At 38.6% G+C, this 24,017-nt stretch overlaps 1 protein-coding gene across 1 annotated transcript in view; it reads right to left on the bottom strand.

Moving 5' to 3' along the window:
- Nucleotides 1-23,353, bottom strand: part of LOC131681558 (abhydrolase domain-containing protein 2) — a 75,822-nt gene extending 52,469 nt beyond the window's left edge. Inside the window, exon 1 of the mRNA XM_058962395.1 lies at nt 22,657-23,353. Within this exon, the coding sequence (XP_058818378.1) occupies nt 22,657-22,811 (155 nt within the window). The 5' untranslated portion in view covers nt 22,812-23,353. The remainder of the gene's footprint in view (nt 1-22,656) is intronic.
- Between the last annotated feature and the right edge of the window lie 664 nt (nt 23,354-24,017).

The following is a 24,017-nucleotide window of genomic DNA, read 5'->3' as shown; positions in this document are numbered from 1 at the left end:
CGTTTGGAACAGTTGATTGAATTTATATGCGCAAGTACCCATCGAGAGCCGATATATGTATTCTATCTCAAAGTAATATGGATTGTACATGCTTATGTAGAATACATTTCCTTTGAATATATGAACAGTTCAAGCAATGAAATCAAATGTTATGAAATACTCCGTTTTTTAAGTATTTATGTTTAGCTAGCTTGAAAATTGATCAATATTCTTGTACTGAATGAACTTTAGTCTTCGTGCCACGTGTCGATGAAACGTATAATTATTCCTTCTCTAATTTATAGACATATAATGAGTTTTACTATTGGCGAAATACTCAGTTCATGCAAACTATTCTAAAAGTCGAACATGACTTTTATTTATAAGTAGAATTTATAAAGAGAGACAACTGCAGAAATTTACAGTTCCTCTCTTTTGAAACTTTCTAAGACAATAGCTACTATATTACTATACACATTTTTGCTAAATATCAAAACTGCAGAACTGAGATTCCATTAAATGTTGAAAGGTAAAAGTGTTTACATTTTGATATTTATAGCATCGATTTAAACCAAGATACTTTGCTGAACATAACAACTAAAAGAAATGCACTCCCAAAGCGCTAGATATTTTGTCTTGTTAATTTTCGTTCCTGCCCAACTGTGCAGTACTGTTTAGCTGGATTGTCCAACATTTAATAAAATATAATATAATTTGCTCACGAAGAAAATATTTTCGACCGATTAATAGTGTCAGATACTGCAAATGATGCGAATCAAGAGTACCTAATGTAAATTTTCATTAAAAAGCTGTTTTTTTCTGGACGAAGACCCTTATTTATTTATTTATAAAGGATTAGGCCAATAAATCAACAATTTAATGCAATAAAATGTAGAATAAACATATATTTGAAATTCCGCGCCCAAAAATTTTGGAACATATATTTTTCAGGCGCCCCAACATCTGAAGTGAAAATCAACTAGTTAAATTTACTGATTTAGCGTCATCTACAGTTGGTGTCACTGTTATTGAACAAGATTTAGATTTTAATATCTGAACTCAAATATGTACATGAAAATGGCATTCGTCGTTTTATGGAAGCTACCACAGCTACCTTTCATAAATAGGAACAATATCTCAAAATCTTATTGTCTATCTCGAGATAATCTTGCATTATGTCATGTTGTTGCTGTAAAAAAAGTCGAGAAAGTTTCTAATTTAGGAAAAAAATAATAACTCTGTCACTTTGCCAACTGATTTTGGTGATAAAAAGGTTGTCATATGCGGATTTAAATGTTCTTTCTAACTTTTATTGAAGCAAAGACGCTTGTTTGTAAAAATGTTGGGCAATTTTCACATTTTTCATGAAAAAATCGTAAAATAATGGTAATTTTTATATTGTTGTCCCAAAATAACATAACACCGTTATAAAGGTCTATTCGTCCTTCAAGAACAATCAAAAAATTTAGGATCAGTTGAAAAGCGTAGTTTTTTTAGTGCCGAAAGTTCCAAAAATAGTTTTTTGGTTTTGAATAAAGATTTCGAGGATATATTAAATTGATCAAATATTGTGATTTTGTGTTGTATTGGACCAAACCAACAACCGTTATTAGATCACTTACATAATACATTAATTTTTTTATTTTGTGGCTCTGTGTCATGAATCCGAAGGGATTTATATATTTCATAAATTACTACAGTTTAATGAATCTCTTTGCTTCGCTTATAAGAAAAAGATTGATAAAAAAGTGGCTTGATAATTGCGGTGAGTCTATGAACATACAAGAAACACTGCATTGAAAAAATATTTTATAATTTTATCTTTACCTGAATGCACTATTTAGAGAATTAAAATGATGTAACATTAATGGACGATTCAGACGATACATCAGCTTCCGTCAACGTCAACGGAACGTCACCGTTCCGTCAGGATAAGTTACATGCAGTTAAATGGGGGCATTCACACATATCATCAACGGCACGGAACGTTTTGGCATGCGGCACGTGTGAACGGGCGCAAAAGAAAAGTATTTAACATATCTTGACGGAACGGTGACGTTCCGTTGACGTTGACGGAAACTGATGTATCGTCTGAATCGCGCTTAAAGCTTTCCAGTCACACGACTTGACGTGCTTTCTATAAAGCGCGATTCAGACGATACATCAGCTTCCGTCAACGTCAACGGAACGTCACCGTTCCGTCAGGATAAGTTAAATACGTTTCTCTTGCGCCCGTTCACACGTGCCATACGTCAAAACGTTCCGTGCCGTTGATGTTGTGTGTGAATGCCTCCATTTAACTGCATGTAACTTATCCTGACGGAACGGTGACGTTCCGTTGACGTTGACGGAAGCTGATGTATCGTCTGAGTCGTCCTTAACAGTGTTTTTTCAACTGGGGGTGAATTCACCCCCAGGGGTACGTCAGATTATAAATTATTCCGGGTAAATTTCGACTTATACTAACATTTCCATCGAATTATTGTCTCTATATCATAGAGTCAATAATTCGATGGAAATATTAGGATAACAAATTGAAATTTACCCGGAATAATTCATAATCCCACGTACCCCTGGGGGTTAATTCACCCCCGGTTGAAAAACATTGTTCTATAATGAATTTTTTTTTATATCCTGGTGGATTCATTTTGGACTTCAGCCAAGGATGCAACACGATTTCTAGAACGGTTTGCCTCCTATCCAATAGAAATGGAATTTTCAGAAAATAAGCTTAGATATTTTCCAGCCCGATAAGCATACGTAATGCATCCAAAAAACCAAATGTTTAGTGAGAATAAAAAGAATATTATATTAGGTGACCAGTCTCTCACTATACTTTAGCGCCCGTCCTCCTTACGTCCTGCTAATGGCAAAACCAATACGTTCTCTCCCAGCTGTCGGAAGGAAAATGTTATGACATCGCTGTTATAGCTATGAAACAGCTCCGCTCTTGGGCGGTCATGACATCTCGAAATCATAACATTCCCGAAGAACAAGTTCAAAACGAATTGGGCAATACCGTGTAAGTTCATTAATACACTGCACCACTCAGAAACAGCAATGTCTTCGGCTACTGTTGGTGAACGCAACGAAGTGAAGAGTTCCGCTTAACGCTCGTGTGTGTCATACCTCTCGCGGTAACCCGCAGCACTCATTAAGCCACTGATATGTTACAGCAGCATGTGGCAGCAGTGCCTGTGGCTGTTTGTGATTGTATGCAATTCGGTGCCAGTCGAATTTGATGTTAACGGTTCGCAAGCCTGGCTGAAACCTCTTTCGTTGGTCAGCCAGCTAGCCCACTCCACGGTCCAATCGTTTTCCTATAACAATCGGCGTTCGTCCGACTAACGAGGTCACCATAGTACACACCAAAAAAATCTGAATTATATCGTTGACGTAATTCTAAACTTGCCACAATCTAATAAGCCGTAATTGACGAAGTGACGAAATATAACAGTGTTCTGTTTAATTTTACATGAAAGATGTGCTTTCCATGCGCAGTGTCATAAAATTACATCCTTCAACATTGTAAACAAACGCCATATGTGGAGTAAAATTACGTGTCTCGCAAAATTCAACGACATGTAAAATTCAAATCAAGCGTAAAACTATGTCATTTTTTATGCTCTTATATGTCATGGTCAGGAGACGTAAATTTACACGATTTTTTCTAGGTGTGTAGTACAATTTGTACGTCCAGCATCCAATTGTACTGCTATGGCGTTAGGGAGCATAACAGCTACATATGAATGCGCTGTTGATTCTGGCGATCACGATGCCTTCGTGTGGGCTATCCACCACCTCTTTGATAGGAAAAACCGCCGATCCCTTGGATTTTCGGCATCCCTGAACTATCCATCGCCCTGTTACCTTTATCGAGAGGTGCACGATACGGCTCTACAGTAACTACATTTCTGTTTTCGACTACCTCAAGAGTTGCTGTGCTATGATTGAGAAGCTATTTATGTCGGCTGGCCTGTAGTGTTTTGAATTTTTTTTTTATTTCGATTATAGAGGTTTTAACCTTAAAGTCATTCGCCTCTTCGGGTTAGAAAAATCTCTTATGAAAAATTTCTAACCCTATATGCGGGGTCGGGACTCGAACGCAGGTGCGCTGCGTACAAGGCAATCGATTTACCAATTGCGCTACGCCCACCCCCGTTTTGAAATTGTGTGGGATTCACTTATGAGCCTAACCACTAAAAACACTCATTACTCCTCTTCTGTCCTTCACGGAACTATCAAAATAGACATTCGGGGGAGGGGTGTGCTCTCATATCAACTTTCATAACTTTCAAATCAGGTTCACCAGTACTTTAAACCGGACTTAAACGTTAAGCGAGGGTGAAGAAGTCGACTCTTAGAAGAGTAGTTTTTAAAAAGAAACTTAGAGCTTTTTTATTTCGATTATAGAACCTGTAGTGTTTTGAAATTGTGATTCGCTTTTTTCAGGTTAGAAAAATGTCTTTGGAAATTGGGAATGGAACCCAGGTAAGCTGCGTACAAGGCAATCGATTTATTTAAAACATTATGCACATTTTCGACGAACATACTAAATTTTTCAATACATAAAATATTTCGGGGCCAGGAGGGGGTTGTCCTCAGAACACTCCCCCTATACTACACCACTTATTTCGTCCTCTTCGATTTCACCTGAGTCCTGAATTTGAAGTATGAGTTCTTATGTACTACCGACAGAGCGGCTGGGAAATGTTTTGAACTTATTTTAAAATTCATTTACGAACTATTTTGTAAGTCTTTGAGTAGGGGAACCGACGATCGAATTTATCTAAGCATTTCAATATCTCAGCAGTTTGGTGAAATCCTTATCCCTATATTTGCGTTTGTCTGCTAAGTGCTCCAGTTAGGGTTGCCACCTCTGGAGAGCTTGTGACCCGGAGATTTTCACTGAATTGGGGGCGGGGGTGGTGGATTTTGAGTGGAACTAGACGGAAATTGGCATCAAAACGATTGCTCGGCAGTTTAGAGCACTTTAATCGCTTTTTATTACTACATTACAGTAAAGTTGTAAATTTTTCACATTTGAGAACGGTTTTGTCGGTTTAATCTGATGTAGTATTTCACTTCCCCTACTAAATACCAAAAAAATAAAAGCACCAGCTACTCTCGCTGTGGAGGATAAGTCGAACGAGCATTGATCTCCTTCATAACTAACAGGAAAAGGAGAGCAAAGGGGACTGCGGCATCACATGAGAAGCACTATGTGGTGTCGGTTATTCATCACCAGAGGTCGGGGGCGCAAAGAGGCAAAACTCGCCCCCTAGCCAACAGTTAAGGGTCGCTGCAGGAGTAGCAACAACAAGGAAAAAACTCGTTTGATGTTGACCTAGTAAGTTGGATGAGAACAAATCTGCCCTACCTTGGTGCAGCTGGTGATAAGCGCCACTAACAGTGAAATGATTTGGTAAAATTGCAGCAAAATGACTTTTATACATCACTTTAAGTGACTTACTGGGATGCTACATTTGAATTGTAGCATATAGCAAAATATTACTTTTCTTAATTTGTAGTAAATTTGATGTTTTTCATATTCATTGCTTTGTGAAAGAAATCAGCAATATTTGATGAACTCATCTTCTCCACCTTGAAACGAGGTAAGTCGGGCAAAATAAATCTGAACCAGAGTAATAATTAACTTAGACTTTTTAAATATTTTGTAAAGAATCAATTAATTCCAAAAAAATGAAATTATTCTTCTTCCACCAAACCCGGAAAAATTGATGTAAAACCCGGAGGTCCGGAGATCGCTCCCGAAAACCGGAGTCTCCGGGTCAAACCCGGAGGGGTGGCAACCCTAGCTCCAGTGCAGGATTCTGAAGAAAAGCTTCTCAGAATTCTGGTGGAATTTTTCTAAAAGTATCACGGTGTGTCTAAAACCATTATTAACAAAAAATGACCATAAATGACATACGGCATTTGAAAGATACAGTATCCAAGCATCTTCTCAGTGAATTTCAAACTGATCCATCGAGAATTTCGAGAGATATGGCGATTTGAAGTTTTATGACACGTTTCATAATGCTACCAGCAAACACTCACGGGTTTGGTCCTATCTTTAGAAACAAAAAAATTATTTGTCTACTTATTTGGTAATCGGCATTCGAAAGATATAGTAATCAAGAATATCCCCTGAAAATTCAAAAATATTTCATTGACGGAATCGAAAGATATAAAGGTTTGAATGTGGTATGCGGCCAAAGATGGGTTTTATCCCAGACTTCAAGCATGAAGCCATGTTTGTCCATAGACTATTTAGTTCGTTTATACGTGTCGCTGTTTTAAAGAAAATCATACCATTTAATTATTCAAATATAATGTACAAAAGGTAAAGTATGCTGCGCTGGAAAAATATGAAAATAAGGTTGCCTACCTAAAGTTAACTATAACGTGTAAATTAGAAAAATAGAATAAAAGTTAAAATCTTTAATTAAAAAGGCCATATCTCAGTGGTTTGTTGACTGACTCTAATTGTTTTTTTTTCATTACTTAACTGGTAGATATTTTATCAACAACTTTTCCTTCAGAAGAATATAAAATAGAGTTGGCTACCACAAATAATAGACAATATAATTGATCTCTACTATGTGTATTATCATTATTTAGTAAGTATTTTTGTATTAAAAATGACGGCCTGTCCATTTTTATTCACAGGTTGACTGCAATTGCTGTATACTACAAATTGTGAATATATGAAATGTTGAAACTAACACAGTCGTGATTCGCTGGTTGCACAATTTTTAACAGAGGCCGCTTTTAGTTGGACTCCGCTAGTTGGTCCATTGTCGAACTAAAAAGCATCTGAATGTTACATTCTCTCATTAAATTCATTTAGACAATAAAACTGATAATAGTTAGAGATGTAAACAGATACAATTGTATTGATAACATCCCCTTTGACCAATTTTTGACATCTGTCAACCCAGCCAGCGAATCACGAATGTACAAATTTTTCAACAAAAACTGTACCATAAAACAAATTGATGTGAATCAGCAAATACATTCATATTTTTGAATATATGTATTGAATTTATGATTTTAATTTTCCATAATTTGTAGTTTGCATTCGTTGCACTGATCCAATATACAGAAATCGATAGGTCATCGATTTGAATATAAAAATATTGACTAAATAATGATAATACATATAGTTGAGAATTATTATGTTGACTGTTGTTTGAGTTAGGCAACTCTATTTTATATTTTTCTTAATGAAAATGAGTGATGAAACGTCCACCTGTTCAATAATGAAAAAAATGTTAGAATCGGTCAACAAATCACTGAAATATGGCCTTTTTAAGTAAACTTTCCAACTTTTATTAATTTTTTTACACGTTATAGTTAACGTTAGGTAGACAACCCTATTTTCATATTTTTTTAGCGCAGCATATAAATAACACCTTTGTACATTATATTTGTGTAATTAAATGGTAAGGTTTTTCTTTAAAACAGAGACACGTATAAACGATCTAAATAGTCAATGGACAAACATGGCTTCATGCTTGAAGTCTGGTAGAAAACCCATCTATGGCCGCATACCACATTCAAATCGTTATTACTTTCGATTCCGTCAATGAAATATTTTCAAACTTTCAGGTGATATACTTGATTAGTATATCTTTCGAATGCCAATTTCCAAATAAGTAAACAGTGTTTATAAAGATAGGACCAAACCCGTGGGTGTTTGCTGGTAGCCTTATGAACGTGTCATAAAACTTCAAATTGCCATATCTCTCGAATCTCTCGATGGATAATTTTGAAATTCATTGAGTAGATGCTTGGATACTGTATCTTTCGAATGCCGTATGTCAAATTCATGGTCATTCTTTTGTTAATAATGATTTTATACACACCGTGGTATATTTTCCATAACATTCATAACATGTAAGGTATCTAATTAGTTTTCGCATTTGAAGGTACAAATATCTGGGGTGACAATTTTAAAAGTGTATGCCGTTTTATACTAAATTATACTATATAAATTGAGTGCAACTATAGATAATGACTCCATTTACTGTTATAACTGCGAGGTGGAAGAAAAATATTCTTTTCTAATGTGATGGCACCATATTGCCAATTGCAAATACCACTAAAACGCACGATCATGAATCACCTTCAGTGCACTCCTACAATTATTTCATTCTTGTGAAACCAACTCAAATAACCTCGCTAGGGTTCTGTTATTGCATCGCCTCCGTTGCCGTTCGTTCGTACGAACGAGGTGCGGTTTTCTGGTAAAGGCAATAGACAGAAATATGAAAATGCGACCTCGAAACAGTCGTGGAGATGCCTTATTGAGGTTAGACCAGTATCTAGTTCCTAAAACGCAAAGGGTGAACACATGAAAGGACACTGTAGCAACATCGTACCGATAAATTTAAAAACTGATAACTTGTCATATGATTTGTGGTAAAAAGTCGTGCTCGTGACGTATTCATCCGTATTTAGCAGAGGTAGGAAATGGTGCAGCTATTTCCATCTAGAGATGTACGATGCATTCAAGAATCGATAAAAAGAGTCGGCGAGTGAACCCACGATTCTTTTGAGAGAGTTGCGATTCACTGTAATTGTGTTTGTTCATAATGATTTTCCAAAACCCGATTTTTCAACTTTCACTCTTCCAAATATTTGCACTTTTCAAAAACATCGTAATTCTATTTTATGCCGTTTCTAGACCATTCTTTCAACTTTTTGAATCCATTTGATTTTTTTTTCAAATTGGTTAAAAATTTGCAAAGTGATAGCAATATGTGTGAAAAAGGTCAAAACCGCGATTTTTATACTTTTCTCTTTTGTGCAATCCAGGTTATGTATCATTAATTCAGTAAATTCCGTACCAGTGGCGTAACCAGAAATTTGGTTTCGTTGATTTTTCGAAAATGGTTCAATATAATGTAAATTTGATAAAATATTGAAAACAGTTCAGCGGTTACCATTCCATTTTAAAAATAAGAAAAAAAAAAGAATTCCTTTCATATCTTCATAGAATTTTGAAATGGAATATATCATACGGATTTCGAAACCATCAACTTCGAAGGTTGATCATCAAATGGTGAATACTTCCCAGTGTTAACAAGCTCCTATCTCATGATTTCCTGTGCGTCCATTGATGACATTTAATCTGTAGCCCGGCATCGACTGGGTACTACCGTCTTGTGCAGTAGAAGCAAAATGAGAAGGTGCGAGTGAGCGTGTGCGCTATAACTCTACCGTAGACAGAACTGAATACGTGAGGTGGCAAAGAAACCCCGCGCGGCTGTCCGAGGACACAGGAGGTTGCGTCAAACCCAACAAGCTATCCGGAAAACACCACGTTTCGGAGAACAAAAACAGGACTACGATTGTAACAAAAACAGGACTACGATTGTAAACTTGGCATATCGAACAGTAAATCTTTTTGCTTCCCTGGGTTCGAACGAATCCTACACAATGAGCTGACAACTCGCAACTTCAAGGACATATCATTGTAGGAACTTTGCTTGGCAAGACAGAATGTGTGGCAAAGCGGACATCGCGCGGTTACATTCTATTAGAGCGACGACACAACAAACAAGTTGGGAATCAGCTTTGTAGTGCTGGGCAAGATGCGCCAACGCGTAATCAAGTACCAGATGATCAGAGAAAGAATCAAAGGCCATTTATACAACTATAGCATCGATAACGTGCACTGCCCTCACGAAGCGTGACCCGAGAATGAGAAAGATGCATTTTACGCGCATTTGGAGCCCGCGGCAGATTGTGATGCTCCTCATCAGCGATATGAACCCCGCCTTTGAGATGACCTGATTAAAAAACTGAGAACCAAATCGACCACGTTCTAATGATCGGAAAATTTTTCTCCAGCATCACAAATGTGCGTTCCATCCATAGATTCGAAATCGCCTACAGGAAGATCGGGATACCGAGGCGATGGAGCATCTGTACAGAGTTATGAAAATTCTACGAGTAGGTAAATCGCTCAAGTCAAGGCTATGTGCCACAGGCTGACATATAAAGAGATACCAATGGAGACTCTCTCACGACCGAGTGTGAACTGATCGATAAGTGTATTATGACGAACATCGAAATATCAGTAGACGACGAGAGTATCTTAAGAATCAGTCGGGGGACATGCGCAGCCGATGACAGATTCCCAGCGCAAGATCCACCGAAGATTCATGAGGTGATCATCGGGTTGAGGACTGATAAAGCCGCTGGCAATGATCAACTGCCATGTGAGCTGCTGAAACACGGAAGAGAGGCGTTGTATAGAGCACTCCACAGATTTTACCGGAAGATTGGATGGAGGAAGTAGTATGTCCGATTTTTAAAAAGGGTGTTAAGCGGGATTACTGCAAATAGTTATCGAGAAATCATATAGCTGAAGGTTTCTTTTCACCGCTAACCACCGTTTGCAAGCGAGTTCGTTGAGAAAACTGGCATATAATGCCCAAATACGGATTTCCGGACCAGCGAAAATAGATCGAGTGATATGTAATGAGTATTAGAAATACTTTCGAATCCTTTTGAAACTCGGAAAGGGCTACGGTAAGGTGTGATAATAAGAGCTAGGATTCACATTCCGGAAGTCTGCTCAGCTTTTAAGCTTCGTCGGTAACGTCAATATTATTGCACACAATCTTGAGACGATGGTGGGAATGTACATCCGACTGACGGTTGAACCGATGGCAATGATCACGTTGGTTGATACCCACACAATTAGGGCGGATTGTTGGCGAGTTACATCGGGTTGCCTAGAAAAATGTTTCCTACCGCTTGTCGCCATGTTTTAACCCGCTTAGCCGCCACTTCGTTTACTGGGTGAGCTAGTTTATTTGAGCTCACCAAGGACAGCCAATAATGACACCAACAGAGAAACGTATTCTAGCAGGTGAACATTGTTACCTTGGGCTTCGAAAAACCCTTCGATCGACGAATGTACGACACCGGATGAAGTTAATCTTCTACAAATCGCTCATTAGACCTGGAGCATGCTGGTGGGAGATCAACGCACGCTTAGTGATTTTGAATGCAACGTGTTGAGAACGATTAGTTTCTAGAACAATTTTACTGAGTTGTTCACCATTCTGAAAAAATGCAGCCGCCTAAACTTCGCTGAGCGAACAATGGGTGGTTCTCCAAGCTACTGTTGCAATTCGTTGCTCATACGCCGTCTCCGCATTCCGTTTTTCATATGCATCTCATCGTAGTATTTCCAAAATTATTTAAATATTAAAAAAAAAGATTTGACCAGTTTATACCACCAATAATTTTTTTTCGACTCCATTAATTTTGGTTTGGGGGGTTTTAACCACCAACCCCCCTCCCCCCCCCCCTGGCTACGCCACTGTTCCGTATTTTCACCTACACAGTATAGTTAGGCGGAGACACTGAACGGAGCCAATTGAACATGTCAAATGCCGGAGGTAATCGAGCATGACGTCACATAATATGTTCTATCCGTAGTCTCGATTATCCGTAGAAAATGACTCGCTTATCCGTAGTCCGATTAAAGAGCGACATTAACTAGATTATTTGAACAATTCTGTGTATAATTTGGGATTTGCATTACTCACCTATCCTTTTTATTTCATTTCAGCTTCTGGAAGAAGCGATATTTGTAAAATAAATAACTTCGTAAAAGTGCATAAATTTTGATTATTTATCATATATCTTTAAATTCAATGCGATGCCAAACATACATACATTTATACACAAATGGATTACAATTGATACAAGCTATAATCTTTAGAAGAAAAAATTATATGCTTTAAAACTATCACAAAATCACGTGAAAATACAGACATTTCACTTAATTTGTAAAAAAAAACTTTGGGATCATTGTGATAACCTATACATTTTAATACAAAAGTCGACTGTAATTGATATCAGCTACAATTTATGGTAGCACAAAATGTTTTTAATAAATTCCAATAATTCGTAGAAATACAGAAATTTTATTTTTCCGGCAAATAACTTTGAATTCATTGCGGTTACCTACAGAATTTCTTACACCAATCGATTGCAAGTTATACCAGTTCTGATGAACAATGGATGTCAGCTGCAAATACTGGAAGAAGGAAATTTTTAATTCTACGTATATTTTGTTATCGAAAATATTTACGGAACTGAGGAAAAGTAGGAAGCCATTCGAGGTCTACTATGAACAGTGGTAAGTTGTCAACATTTAAACTGATGTTTATAGAAGCCCTCGTAAGTGAGCAACTAGTAGCAGTGGTTTGAAAAATGAACTTGGAATAAAAATCTTGATGGTTGACTAAAGGGTACAAAATCAGCATTCTAATAGGTAGTTTTAAAATATGGCAAATTTGGTGGAAAAGGGAATATTTTTTATGCATTTTTTTTATAAAATAACTTAAATACTTTATTATGAAAGTGACACAAATTTATATTTGTTGTGATACTATTGATTAATTTACCCAAAAGTAAAATTTGCCAAGTTAATATACCTACTAAAATAATGTCTTTGGCAAAGCTGTAAAGCATACTTTTGCCAATAACTTCGCTGAAGTCTATCTTCAACGTTATTGCTTGGTCCGCTTATAAACCAAACTTTCGACTTTTTTAAAAATCATCCTCATGTATCAAAATGAACGACTTTCTATGTGATAGCATTAGCTTATCGCGTGTGTTTTCTAAGTAAATCAACAATGTACTTTACACGCATAGCGTTTTTGCCTGTGGAATAAAATCGGAACACAGTCGTGATATACTCGGTTTTCCACCGCGTATTTGGCACATTTGTATTTTTCTGAGATTTGTCCTTTTGGAGCTGTAGAACTAGGGTTTCGGCAGGCTCCTCGTCAGAATCACTTACTACAATTGCAGCCAAGACAGGAAATGTCACATCGAAAAAGTAAAAGACCGTTCTTTGGTAGCACTATCGAAGATAAAAAAGCAAGTTGGATTGAAAGGTTGTCGGAGTTAGGGCCTTTCCCCCGAAGCGAGTTTTTTTGGCAGAGGTTTGCGGTAAACGCTCTCCAAGCCGAACCGCTCAACTGAAATCCAAAACTAAAAAGATTATTGAAGAAAAATGTATTGTGGTATGCTTTTTTTCGAGTCCTACTGGAGCTGTAGAGCTAAGTTCTCGGAAGGGATCCCCGTCAGAATAACATACTACAATTTGCAGACGAGACAGGCAATGGCGCCCACTAAAACACTGCTTTAGGCCAATTGTAGCGGGCCGTGATTCTGAATGTGATATTCATTGTACGGTTCAGGTATGTTCGGGCGTAGGGACTCGCGATCGCGTGTGTCATCGCGAAGGGCTCGAGCATTTGTACGTTAACGTGTTGCTAACGTGAATGTAACTTCGCGTGTATAAATTCTATTTTATAACCGTGTGCCTTTCGCATATTCGCGTGTGTTCTTAGATAATAGCGCACGGACCGTGAATCTAATTCTTTATTTTTGGTGTGCGGCTCAGATGCTAAAAGAAAGTGAGATCTTCCATATCACTAGAGTTCCCGGTGATGTCGCCATGGAACGTGTTGTCCAGTGGATATGAGAGCTTTCTTTTTTTATTGGTCCAATTGTAGGCATGGACCCAGTCTGCTGATATCAAGGATAGAAACATCCGGAAGCGACCGATTCATGATCGTGCAACCGCGGCAGTTTTTAAGTGCACGCTTGAGACCGTGTTTGAAAATTTATAGGAGCTGAGACATTCACTTCAGCACCGGGATGTTTACGAGATCGCGGGTGTAGGAGCCGTGGATGGTCGCGAAGGGCTCAAGAATTTGTATATTAGCGTGTTTGTCACGTGTATGTGATTTCGCGTGTATAATTTCGATTTTATATTGATGTAGCGTGTATTCTTGTTTGATCGCGCGCGTTTAGTGTATGGTACAGATGGTAGAAGGGAGTCCGTTTCCCATATCGCTAGAATTTCAGGTTATGTCACCATGGAACGTGTTGTTTAGTGAATATGAGCGTCACTTTTTGGATTGGTTCAACTGAAGACATTAGTCCAGACTGCTAGGACCCCGGTAAGACTTCCGGACGTGACCGTTTTATGATCGCGCGAGTGGTGGGTTAATGTTGGAGACCGCGTTTGGGAGTTTAAAGATGCTACGTTTACTTAACTGCAGGGGTTTTTTCATGTAGGCGAAATCGCAGGCGTAAATAAGTGTGTATTTTTGCAATTGCGTGGTAGCGTTTGTGGCCAGGTTTGTGTTAGCGCGCGGGCCACGAGCGTTTGTACCTATCTGAGTATAGATAGCGTATAGTAGATATACACCAATAAAAGGAATCATAACATTCGGCATAAAGAAAAAAAATGCAAAGAGCTTGATTAGAAGTGTATAAATTTACCGATACTATTTTGGTATGCATCAGTAATGGAAAAGCAAACTAATAGATGTTTGACTAATGACTAATGAAGTAAAATAGAAACACACATGTAACATGCAATCAAACTCGTCTAAATGCAGCAAATGTTGTATATTTACCATTAACGTCAATTGCATGCTGTTAGACTTTCATCATGCTATGCTGGCCGGGAATGGATGACTCACGTGCGTAGGTAAATTCATTGTATCCTAATTTATCCAATCCGACTTTCCCGAATGAATAGAACCACATGTACAAATTGATCACCAGAAATATTAGCCACTATTCTATCATATACGCCAATTCTTTCTGCATCCATTCCCTGGCCCAACTGTCACAAATACTTAGACGAACACATGTATAGATAGACATACCACTAGCACATAACAATTGGGAACTAGTACGAAAAACTACGATTATTACAAAGCGACAACTAATAGGTTTAATTATTAAATTAATTTAATTAGTATATGCACGATGACGAATTCGTCCGATAAATGGACACACAATGGCTCCCACCAGCGATGCCAGATTCTCGCGACATTAAATCCGTAGATTTGCTCTGCACTCAACAAAGAAACAAAAGTATTCCAAATTAGGTTTTACACCAACCGGCATAACCCCACAAAATGATGAACTTCGTTTGACAATTCTCGGTGGTTTGTTTACATAGGAGTTACGTGAGTTCGAATGTGACAGATGAGCACCCGTTGCACTCGAACTCACGCAACTAACAAAGTAAACAAACCACCGAGAATTGTCAAACGTGAACTCCATTCAGCAAGAGTTCATTCGTGTCGTCATCTTGCAGAACTCAATAGTATTTTTCACCCCATTTAAGGATTGTGTGCCCAAACTCAATTCCAAGTTAAAATTATATTCATTAATGAATTGATATTTAGGCAGCATTTTCAATACACAACAGCAGTGAAAAGCATTTTAAAATAGCAATCCAACCGACTTATTCAAGACGCACTGTTAAGGCCTATTTGTAAACTAAAAATTAGCAATGCTGAAAAATTTCTTAAAATTATATTACACAATGGATGAAAAGTATTTTTTTAGTCCACATTGTCCTTGCAAAGCTTCAAATTATATATGACAATATCTATAGAATTGTTTAGTCTAGTCGAGGGTTCTAACGTCGCTCATGTTGTTCGTTCAGGAACCATTCTTGTTAGTTCTACAGTAAGAATACAAGTTTTCAAAATATTTTTTATGCCAGTAATTGTGAGATATCGTGATATTAGCTCCGTTCCTTTGCACAACTTTGCGCACCTTCGAGCGTTATATGGAACAACAAATTTGAAATCCCATCGCTTGGTTTCAACCGATTTAACGTGAGATATCTCTCTGGTTATTCTTTTTTAACCATCGTTATCTGCCCTTTTCGTTTCGTTTCACTTAATCGTACGCTGCCTGAAAATTCACAATCGGATGGTGAGTCCGCTTGTCGTATTTTCGAAATTTGTCCAAGATATATTGCAGAGTAAACGTCTGGTCCATCGTAAGTCGTCTGTTTTGGTATTCACCGTCACCCGATTCAGCCAACGGGCGCAGTCTCTTAAACAGAACAGGGTATTCATAGGCGATATTGAGGACTGTTATGCGATATTGAGGATCATGCAGTGGAATGCTTCGTCCTGCTTGTCACTCCCGACTTTTGGATGTTCGAACGGGATTCTGTTATTGCCATCTGGGTACTTATTCTTAATACTTATTGGTGATTGTGCTATCCCAATTTTTTTTTATATTGTTCGTTTATATGACGCTATTCAATGCGGAGCCATTGCCTTTTATGTATTTACAACAAATAAAGATAAAGATTTTTTCAATAGGCTAGTAGTATTTCCCTCGCGCGCAATTAACTATTGCGCGCAGAGCTTTTTTGTGGGGGGCATTTGTAGCAATGCCTGACGGTCATTCAGTCTGCTTCTTTGGTCGTCACTTCGTCCATGCTAACAACGCAGCAGTTGCCTTGAATTTAACGGTCGGTTGGCTTTGTATGCTTCTTCGATTTGCTGACTACAGTCGTGAAACCTTCCGAAATGTCCCACATCAAATTGCACCACGGAAAAAACGCTGTAAAAAATTACCAAGTTTGTCCGATTCTTTTCAAACTCTCAGACAATTCAATATAACCCATTAGTAAGTTTTTGGCATATTTATTTTATTCAACTACAACACCACAACTTTACGCTCGCACATTACGCTTAGCTCCCCTCATTAGTTTCTGTACAACATCTAGCTTCAGCTTCTCCTGTACGGAAACCCATTTTTTCTTCATGTCTTCCTCAGATTTGACCTCCTTGGGATGCTTCCGTAGTGCCTGCTGTATTTTTCGATGTGCCTTAGTTCCGGTTCATTTCTTTGGATACGAAAGTAGCCCCGTTGGCTTCGTACCATTCCAGGACAACATTTGAATAGTGGCTCGAAGCTAGATCCGGCCAGAAGATCGCAGGACCCTCGGGTTATTTCAACAGAGGAAACAGACTGGGTGGTGAAGAATAGTTGCCCCGGAAGCTACAGAATGGCCGCCTTGACGCAAGTCTTATCATCCATGATGAGATAATGAGGCTTCGTCAGCATCTGGGTGTACAGTTTTCACGTCCAGGACTTTCCCACCATATTTTTCCGTTCGTCACGATTTGGAGCCTTCTGCACTTTGTACTTTGTTCCTCCCGGCCTTTGGCTCTCTGAACCAAAGACTTGGACAGATTCAACTTTTTAGGCACACCCCTGACCGAAGCATTGGATTACGCTTAAACTCTTTCACCACACGCTTGTGATCCTGACCACTAATAGAACATCCATTCTGCCTGCATTTCTCCTTCCATTCGATGCTCACAGTTTAGTAGTACCTTTTAATCATACGACTCACGGTTGATTGCACGATTCCCAATTGTTTTCCGATGTCCCGATGAGTGTCGCAAAATGAATTCGCGACGTTGCTTTTCGTTCCAATTTTCGAAAAACTGACAGCTAAAGACGCTGAATTACTGAATAAAGCCTCGCCATCTTATCCCAACTAAATAAAATGGTTTTCTGCAAACTAGCACCACTGTCACAGCGTTAGCTTTAGTTGACTTGTATACTACAGTTACCGCAAAGTTGCAACGTCGATAATTTAAAAATATTGGCTTTTTTTCGCTTCCCGGTAAACTATAACCTTCATGCGGAATGGGTTCGGTTCTGTGATTTACCAGAAAATTACAACATAACGGATAGCTGCAATGGTTAAAGCAGCTTTTAGTAGGCACCGTAATGATAAAAGTTATATGTTTTATCTTGCCTTAGAGATTCGATTCAGAAATTTATTCCAAATACTTTAACTCACTATCACAATAGATTTCAAAATTCATTCATCAGATGCAACATTTGACAAGTCTTCTGCTCGATTGGAATGACACTGACAGATAAATGGTAAACAAACGATTGACGTGACGAGTCTTTATCCAGAGGGATTCAGCGTCGTTCTGACAGCGATAAAACACAATGTAATAAATACTTTCTAAACTACTTTTTCCCACATTTTCAAGAGAAAACATCCCGATGTGTTGTTGTGTGTAGCGTTTTTTTCATGATGCAATTTGATGAATCTTTATCTACCATTTGCATCTTGTTTGGCGGTGCTATTTGTTGCTATAAAAGTACTGGATGTAATCGTTGATGATTTAATATAAGATTCTGGTTTAGCTGTCGTTGCTGGTTGGACCACTTACTTCGTTTGAGGCAGCGCGTTCATTCAGTTATTTTCGATTCAAATTCAACTTCATAGATTACACAATTCACTTTTTTTCGAAAATGTATCAGATGCCACCTTCTGCTTTTAATTTCACAGAGCTCATTTATAACACATGAATGTTTTGGTGGGTGAATGCATTAATATTGCCTCCGAGCTGAAGGCTTTAGACTCTGCTTTAAACTTCAGTCAAGATGCAGATTAAAGAATGAATAAGGCGTTGAAACTGAATCCTGGTTGCGGTTAATGCAGCAGAAATGGGCAACAAAAGAAAGATTTTATGCCAGTGTTTTCCATAGTTGTTCGTAGAATTGAAACGTAACAGCTTGTTGGTTATATGTGCAAGTTGGTTCCATTTTCTAGGGTCACGAAGAAAGGAATGGAGTGTTCTATCCGCATTCTCACAACCCGGACAGCGTTGGAAATGGGGTACAAATACCTGAATACGTCTTTATCGGCGACAACTTCGTCGTCTTGCGACATGAATCTACGGATAACGCCATCAGGAGACAAATCATGTAGTCTTCCGTCGATTGCACCGCCCTCCTTGTAGGCGGGGACCTTAATCTTAACTTAATCCTGTTCATAAAGATGTGTCATGCTGTTACTGTAGATAAATTGATCTAGTGAGGTACGAGCTATGCATACCAGAGCCAAATTTCGAACATGTTGAAGCTGAATGAGATTAACGTCATATCTGGCAATACACATATTCACTTTTAACGTGACGATGGTTGCTGGACAGATTTAGATAACTCTAATTGCTTTAGTAATAAAAGTTTTTCCTTCTCGTGTTGTTGATCGCTGTCATGTGTCATTCATGGCAAAGCTTTCCTCATTTTTGTTGTACCCTCATTCGTACGATGTGGACGACCATATCGCTCCTTTTTTTACGTATAACTGCTGTAAGCATTCGCCTTCTAGTTTGGTCAAGTACAAATCCCACACACCACCAGAACATGGTCAGAGGCGACGTTCGTTTCTCAGAAGGTCCTGACATCAATGACATCGGAGAAATACCCAGCTTGCCATTCGGGATTTCCAGTTGTGCTTCTTAATAGCATTTCGTCTTAAAAAGTGCTACAGATATTCATATTTACATCGGGCCGCGCCGAGGTTGGTCAACCAATATTTCCAACTATCAAAGACACCTGTCACGATGCTCAGTGTCGTTTTTGCTTTTACCTGAACCAGCGCCAATCGATCGACAAATCAGCTGTCAAGCTACGTGCACGAATCAAATATACGAATTAAAACAGTTATCAGGATCCAAGATATCGATTCATCAACAGAGAGGAGAAAACGTTGCTTGAAATAAACAATTTATCATTTGTAGATGAGACAATAAATTAAATTTTATTCAATACGACTTTTACTGGATTTATTGATTTGAACTACATATAATTTCCCCGACTCATTATCGGCGAAATGCGGTATAATTTTTGGAAGGCGTTTTATAAAGCAGGTTGTATATTCTCGAGTTGAATTTTCGATCGCTGGTATTTATTATCGTACAACGTGATTTTGCGGATTCTCCATTTTGTTAAGATAATTTTCCAACAGAAAAAATAACTGTCGATCATTGGCAACCTTCTTCAAAAGTACACTGAGATAAATCCGTAGATTTCCGTAGAAAAAAAATGCATTTCCGTAGATTTTATCTACGGATCCGTAGATCCGTAGAAAACCTCCAAATCCGTAGATCTACGGAGATTTCCGTAGATCTGACATCGCTGGCTCCCACTGTGAGCCCCGTCCACGAATACTGCCATCAAATCGTGGAACAATATTTGCAAACACGGCACACAGTAAAAGTCAATGCACGACGACCCGCCAGTCGGCCACATTACCACGCACAGACCAGTGGTTGAGCGTTTGTATGCGCAGGTGCAATGTATGAAGAAACATAGAACATAAAAAAGGCGCAAATGCCCTCTCGGTCTCCTCGATGCACCAATATCAAGGCGTAATGCAATAACCATCTTAAAGCAGTTATTCTTTAGCACTGATGCACGCAATATGCCTGACGATGTTTGCAATACCGTCAAACCCCTCAACCGTGGGCAGGGGAACTTTCTTTTTTTTTACAAAAAAAACATGTTGACCAAAAAATTGAGCATTGTGCTGTTCAAAATTGAAAAAAAAATCATTGCATTGATTCTGAATGTGATATTCATTGTACGGTTCAGATATGTGCGGGCATAGGAACTTCACGATCTTGTGTATCATCGGTAAGGGCTCGAGCGTTTGTGCGTTAACGTGTTATAGCGTATATGTTACTTAGCTTTTATAGCCGTGTGTACATTCGCATATTTGCGTGTATTCTTGGATAATCTTGCGCGGACCGTGAATCTGATACTTAATTTCGGTGTACGGTTCAGATGCTAGGATAGATTTCTACCACATCACTAAAGTTTACGGTTATGTCACCACAGAAAGTGTTGTTTTGTGGGCATAGACGTCATTTTTTATTGGTCCAACTGAAGGCATGGACCTAGGCTGCTAGAGCCGAGAGTTAGGCTTTCCGGACGTAACCGATTCATGATTGCGTAAACACGGGCGTTTGTAGGCGCACTCTTGAGAATGCGTTTGCTAATTTAGAAGTGCTAAAACATTCACTTAGTCACCAGGATGTTATCGTACATTTGGGGGACGTAAGTGTGCGTGGATGATCGCGAAGGGCTCCAGCGTTGGTATTTTAACGTGTTGGTCGCTTGCGCTGGCGTGTATGTAACTTTGCGTGCATGAATTAGATTTTATTATCGTATGGCATTTCGCATGCTCTTGAATGATCGTGAGCGGACAGCAATGTTGATTGTTGTCTAGTAAAAATGAGCGTAATTTTTTTTATTGGGCCAATTGAAGGCATGGACCTTGGCTACCAAGACCGAAGAAAGAGATTATCAGACGTGACCGATGCAGTATTGTGCGAACAACTGCGTCTGTATGTTCCCGCTTTAGACCTAGTTTGTGAGTTTACGAATGCTAAAACATTCAGGGTTGTTACAGAAGACGACAAAATAAATATCTACCCGGTAGAAAAACCAAATAAATATACCAATGTTTTTTCTTCGAAAATTCTGGGAAACTTCTCATATATTGTCCACCTGAATCTTTTATTTATAAAATACAAATCGTGTCTTGTTTGAAAATATTCCTAGCCTCCAGATTTATTTTGAAATATTACCTCCAAAAATATTTTCGACAAAATGTTATAATTGTTGCATCAACGATTGTATTTTGGATCGGATCAGCCGCCCGTTCAATTGTGCTGTCGGCGTTGAGAACGTTGCAAATCAAGCCTTGGAATGGAACCGTGTATCGTCAATTGCGGTCATTCGGATATGATTGGGTTAAAAAAATGCTAAACATTTGATGGATGTGTTTTGATTGACAATGAAACCTATGCGATAGCCGATTTAGCGCAAATTCCGCGGTTCAAATTTATCGTGGATAAGTTAAAAAAAAATTAGTAAGAGATTTGTTAATGTGGCATGAACAACAGCGTTTTTTTGACAGATAACACTATGAATTCGAAAGTAAAGAAGGTGCCTCAACAAATGGATGTTACTCTTCATTTAGACGATCCCGTTACGTTTTGAACAGACTTAGTCAGCTGTCGTTACAACAAGGCTGTATTACAATTATACGACAATGGAGTCCAGTTCATCCCAAAGCAGAAGTTACCAAATTGTCCCCAGTTACGTCCCATTATGAAGCATTAGGCGATAATGAAGCGGAAACAGAAGATTAGAAGCACCGTCTTCAGCGGCATTAGTTGGATGAGGAATTGAATTGAAGAATCAATATATGCTTTAATGCTTGAGACCGGTTTTGTAAATTTATAGGTGCTAAGATGTTCACTTAGTTACGAACTGTTTAATGTTGGTGAGATCGTGGATATGATGATCAAAATTGCATAGTCACGTTTGGGACCAGGTTTGTGTTATCGCGAATGCCACGAGCGTTTGAAAATTTAGAATGGGAAAGATTGAGTGTAGATGAGAGAACATGTAGTTGGTTGTATTAGTATAAATCTAATTTAAGATAAGGTAATAAAAGGAAACATAACCAGCCGAATAAAGAAAAAGAAGATGCAAAGAGATTAATTTGAACAAGATTTATTGCAATCGCAGAACAAAAATACAAAAACAGATCTGATGCTAGGTTTTTACCAAAAATAACTTCCATTCGCATCATTTTTACTATCACCTTCATGATACCATCTACGAATTCCATTTGATTGCCTATACCATTATCATACTTCCTCAAGCCGTTCGTTTGTTTGTATGCGAGTTATCGAATCGCATGGATAATATAGGTAACGAAAATAGAAAACAAAACCTACACCCACGATTGGTACACCATATGTTGCAAAAAAAAGCGTTACTTTTATGTCTTGGATTGTTTGGCTTCTGAAATAAGCAAACTTTTGTGAGTCACGCCACACAATGATTGTCGTTTTGCACATTCGTGTTGCTGGTGTGCTTCTTCGCGACCTCGATCCAGCTATACGACATGATAAACGCCGACGAAAAGAAATCAGGAAAAAGCAAACAATCCAATTCACACCGGTTGATACTTACGGCTCTCTCAGCATCGGTGCGATTTTGTTGAAACACTCCATGAACTGACCATCCCGGCAGAATAGATGTGGAATCTGCGGCTGACTGCTGACATTCAATATTCGGAACAAAATACATAGAATGACGGCAATCACCGCCAGGAATGCAGGCGACATTGTTCCAGATTGTTGTGCGTTTTGTTGGGAACGGAAAAAATCCGCTTGATTTATTTTCACGGAACTTTCTTTCGCTCGATATTTACGGTTAGACTTAGCAATTTTCTTTTTCCATGGCACACTACAAAATTTGCACTTTTACTGGAGAACACATTACGATTTCACACTCGCAAACACTCCAGTCACCCGTGCGGGTGAGATAATCAAACGAAAACATCCAGTAGAAACAATGGAAGGAAAAATTTGGCATCCGCAAAGAGTACCAACAATCAGTTTTCCACGCGCCACTGCTGAGATCAGCCTACTGTTTTCTACACGTGAGCCGTCCAACCTGGTAGGGTGAACTTGTGATGTAGATAGCTGCTGACTGGAAAATGCACTAGGACGCGTCTATATACTAAAACCACTCGCGAAACCGTATACTACTTTCGAAACGCACCATTAGACTGAAATCAACCGCCGATCTAACAGGCAGGGCTGGCTGAAAAAAATACCAATACCAAGCGATTGCTTCACCACCATGGCACCACCCCCCTTCGAAGGGGTTTGTTTTTGGAATGTTTATTGTTTTTTCTGCAGTCGATCTTCGAAAATGATGCTATTGCTGTCAAAGTGACGTTTCGAATATTTATAGATGTGAGTCGGTTTTCTGAATGACGCTGTCAAACGGTTCAAAGAATGCCCGCCGGGCATAATACTGATCGCTAAAGCTTTACCTTGGCTTTATCCATAATCCCATTATTTTACTTTATAGTAACATAAAGCACACGTTGAAAAGCTTTGCTTAGCTTATGTTGCTTATTGTTCGTGTCTGTTTTACTGGTTCGGCAACGTTTTGTATTGCTTGCGTTCTTTACGATACAAAAATTAAAATTCGTCTCTGCCATAAAGTCCTTACACGTGCAGTGAAAAAAGCTTGGGCACCACAAACGGTTTGCGCAATTTTCGTCATCTGCTTCAATAGACTTTAGTAATCGATACTCAGTGTACTAGACAATTGCAGCCCCTTCTGACACTAAAAGAACCCTTCAAGGTCGGGGTTGCAACATAAGAACGCCTCCGACAACGAGCCCGAAAAAGTTATGTGGAGTCCAAAGATTCAAAAGTAGTCGGAACGCTAACTTTAAGTTGTTATATTTCCACTGCTTTTCAAAAGATCCTTGATATTTTTACAACCATGAATAGACCCAAGTTTGTAGAAGCGTT

This window comes from Topomyia yanbarensis, chromosome 2 (genome assembly GCF_030247195.1).
Source record: "Topomyia yanbarensis strain Yona2022 chromosome 2, ASM3024719v1, whole genome shotgun sequence".
NCBI lineage: Eukaryota > Metazoa > Arthropoda > Insecta > Diptera > Culicidae > Topomyia > Topomyia yanbarensis.
This window is presented reverse-complemented; position numbering and strand designations above follow the sequence as displayed.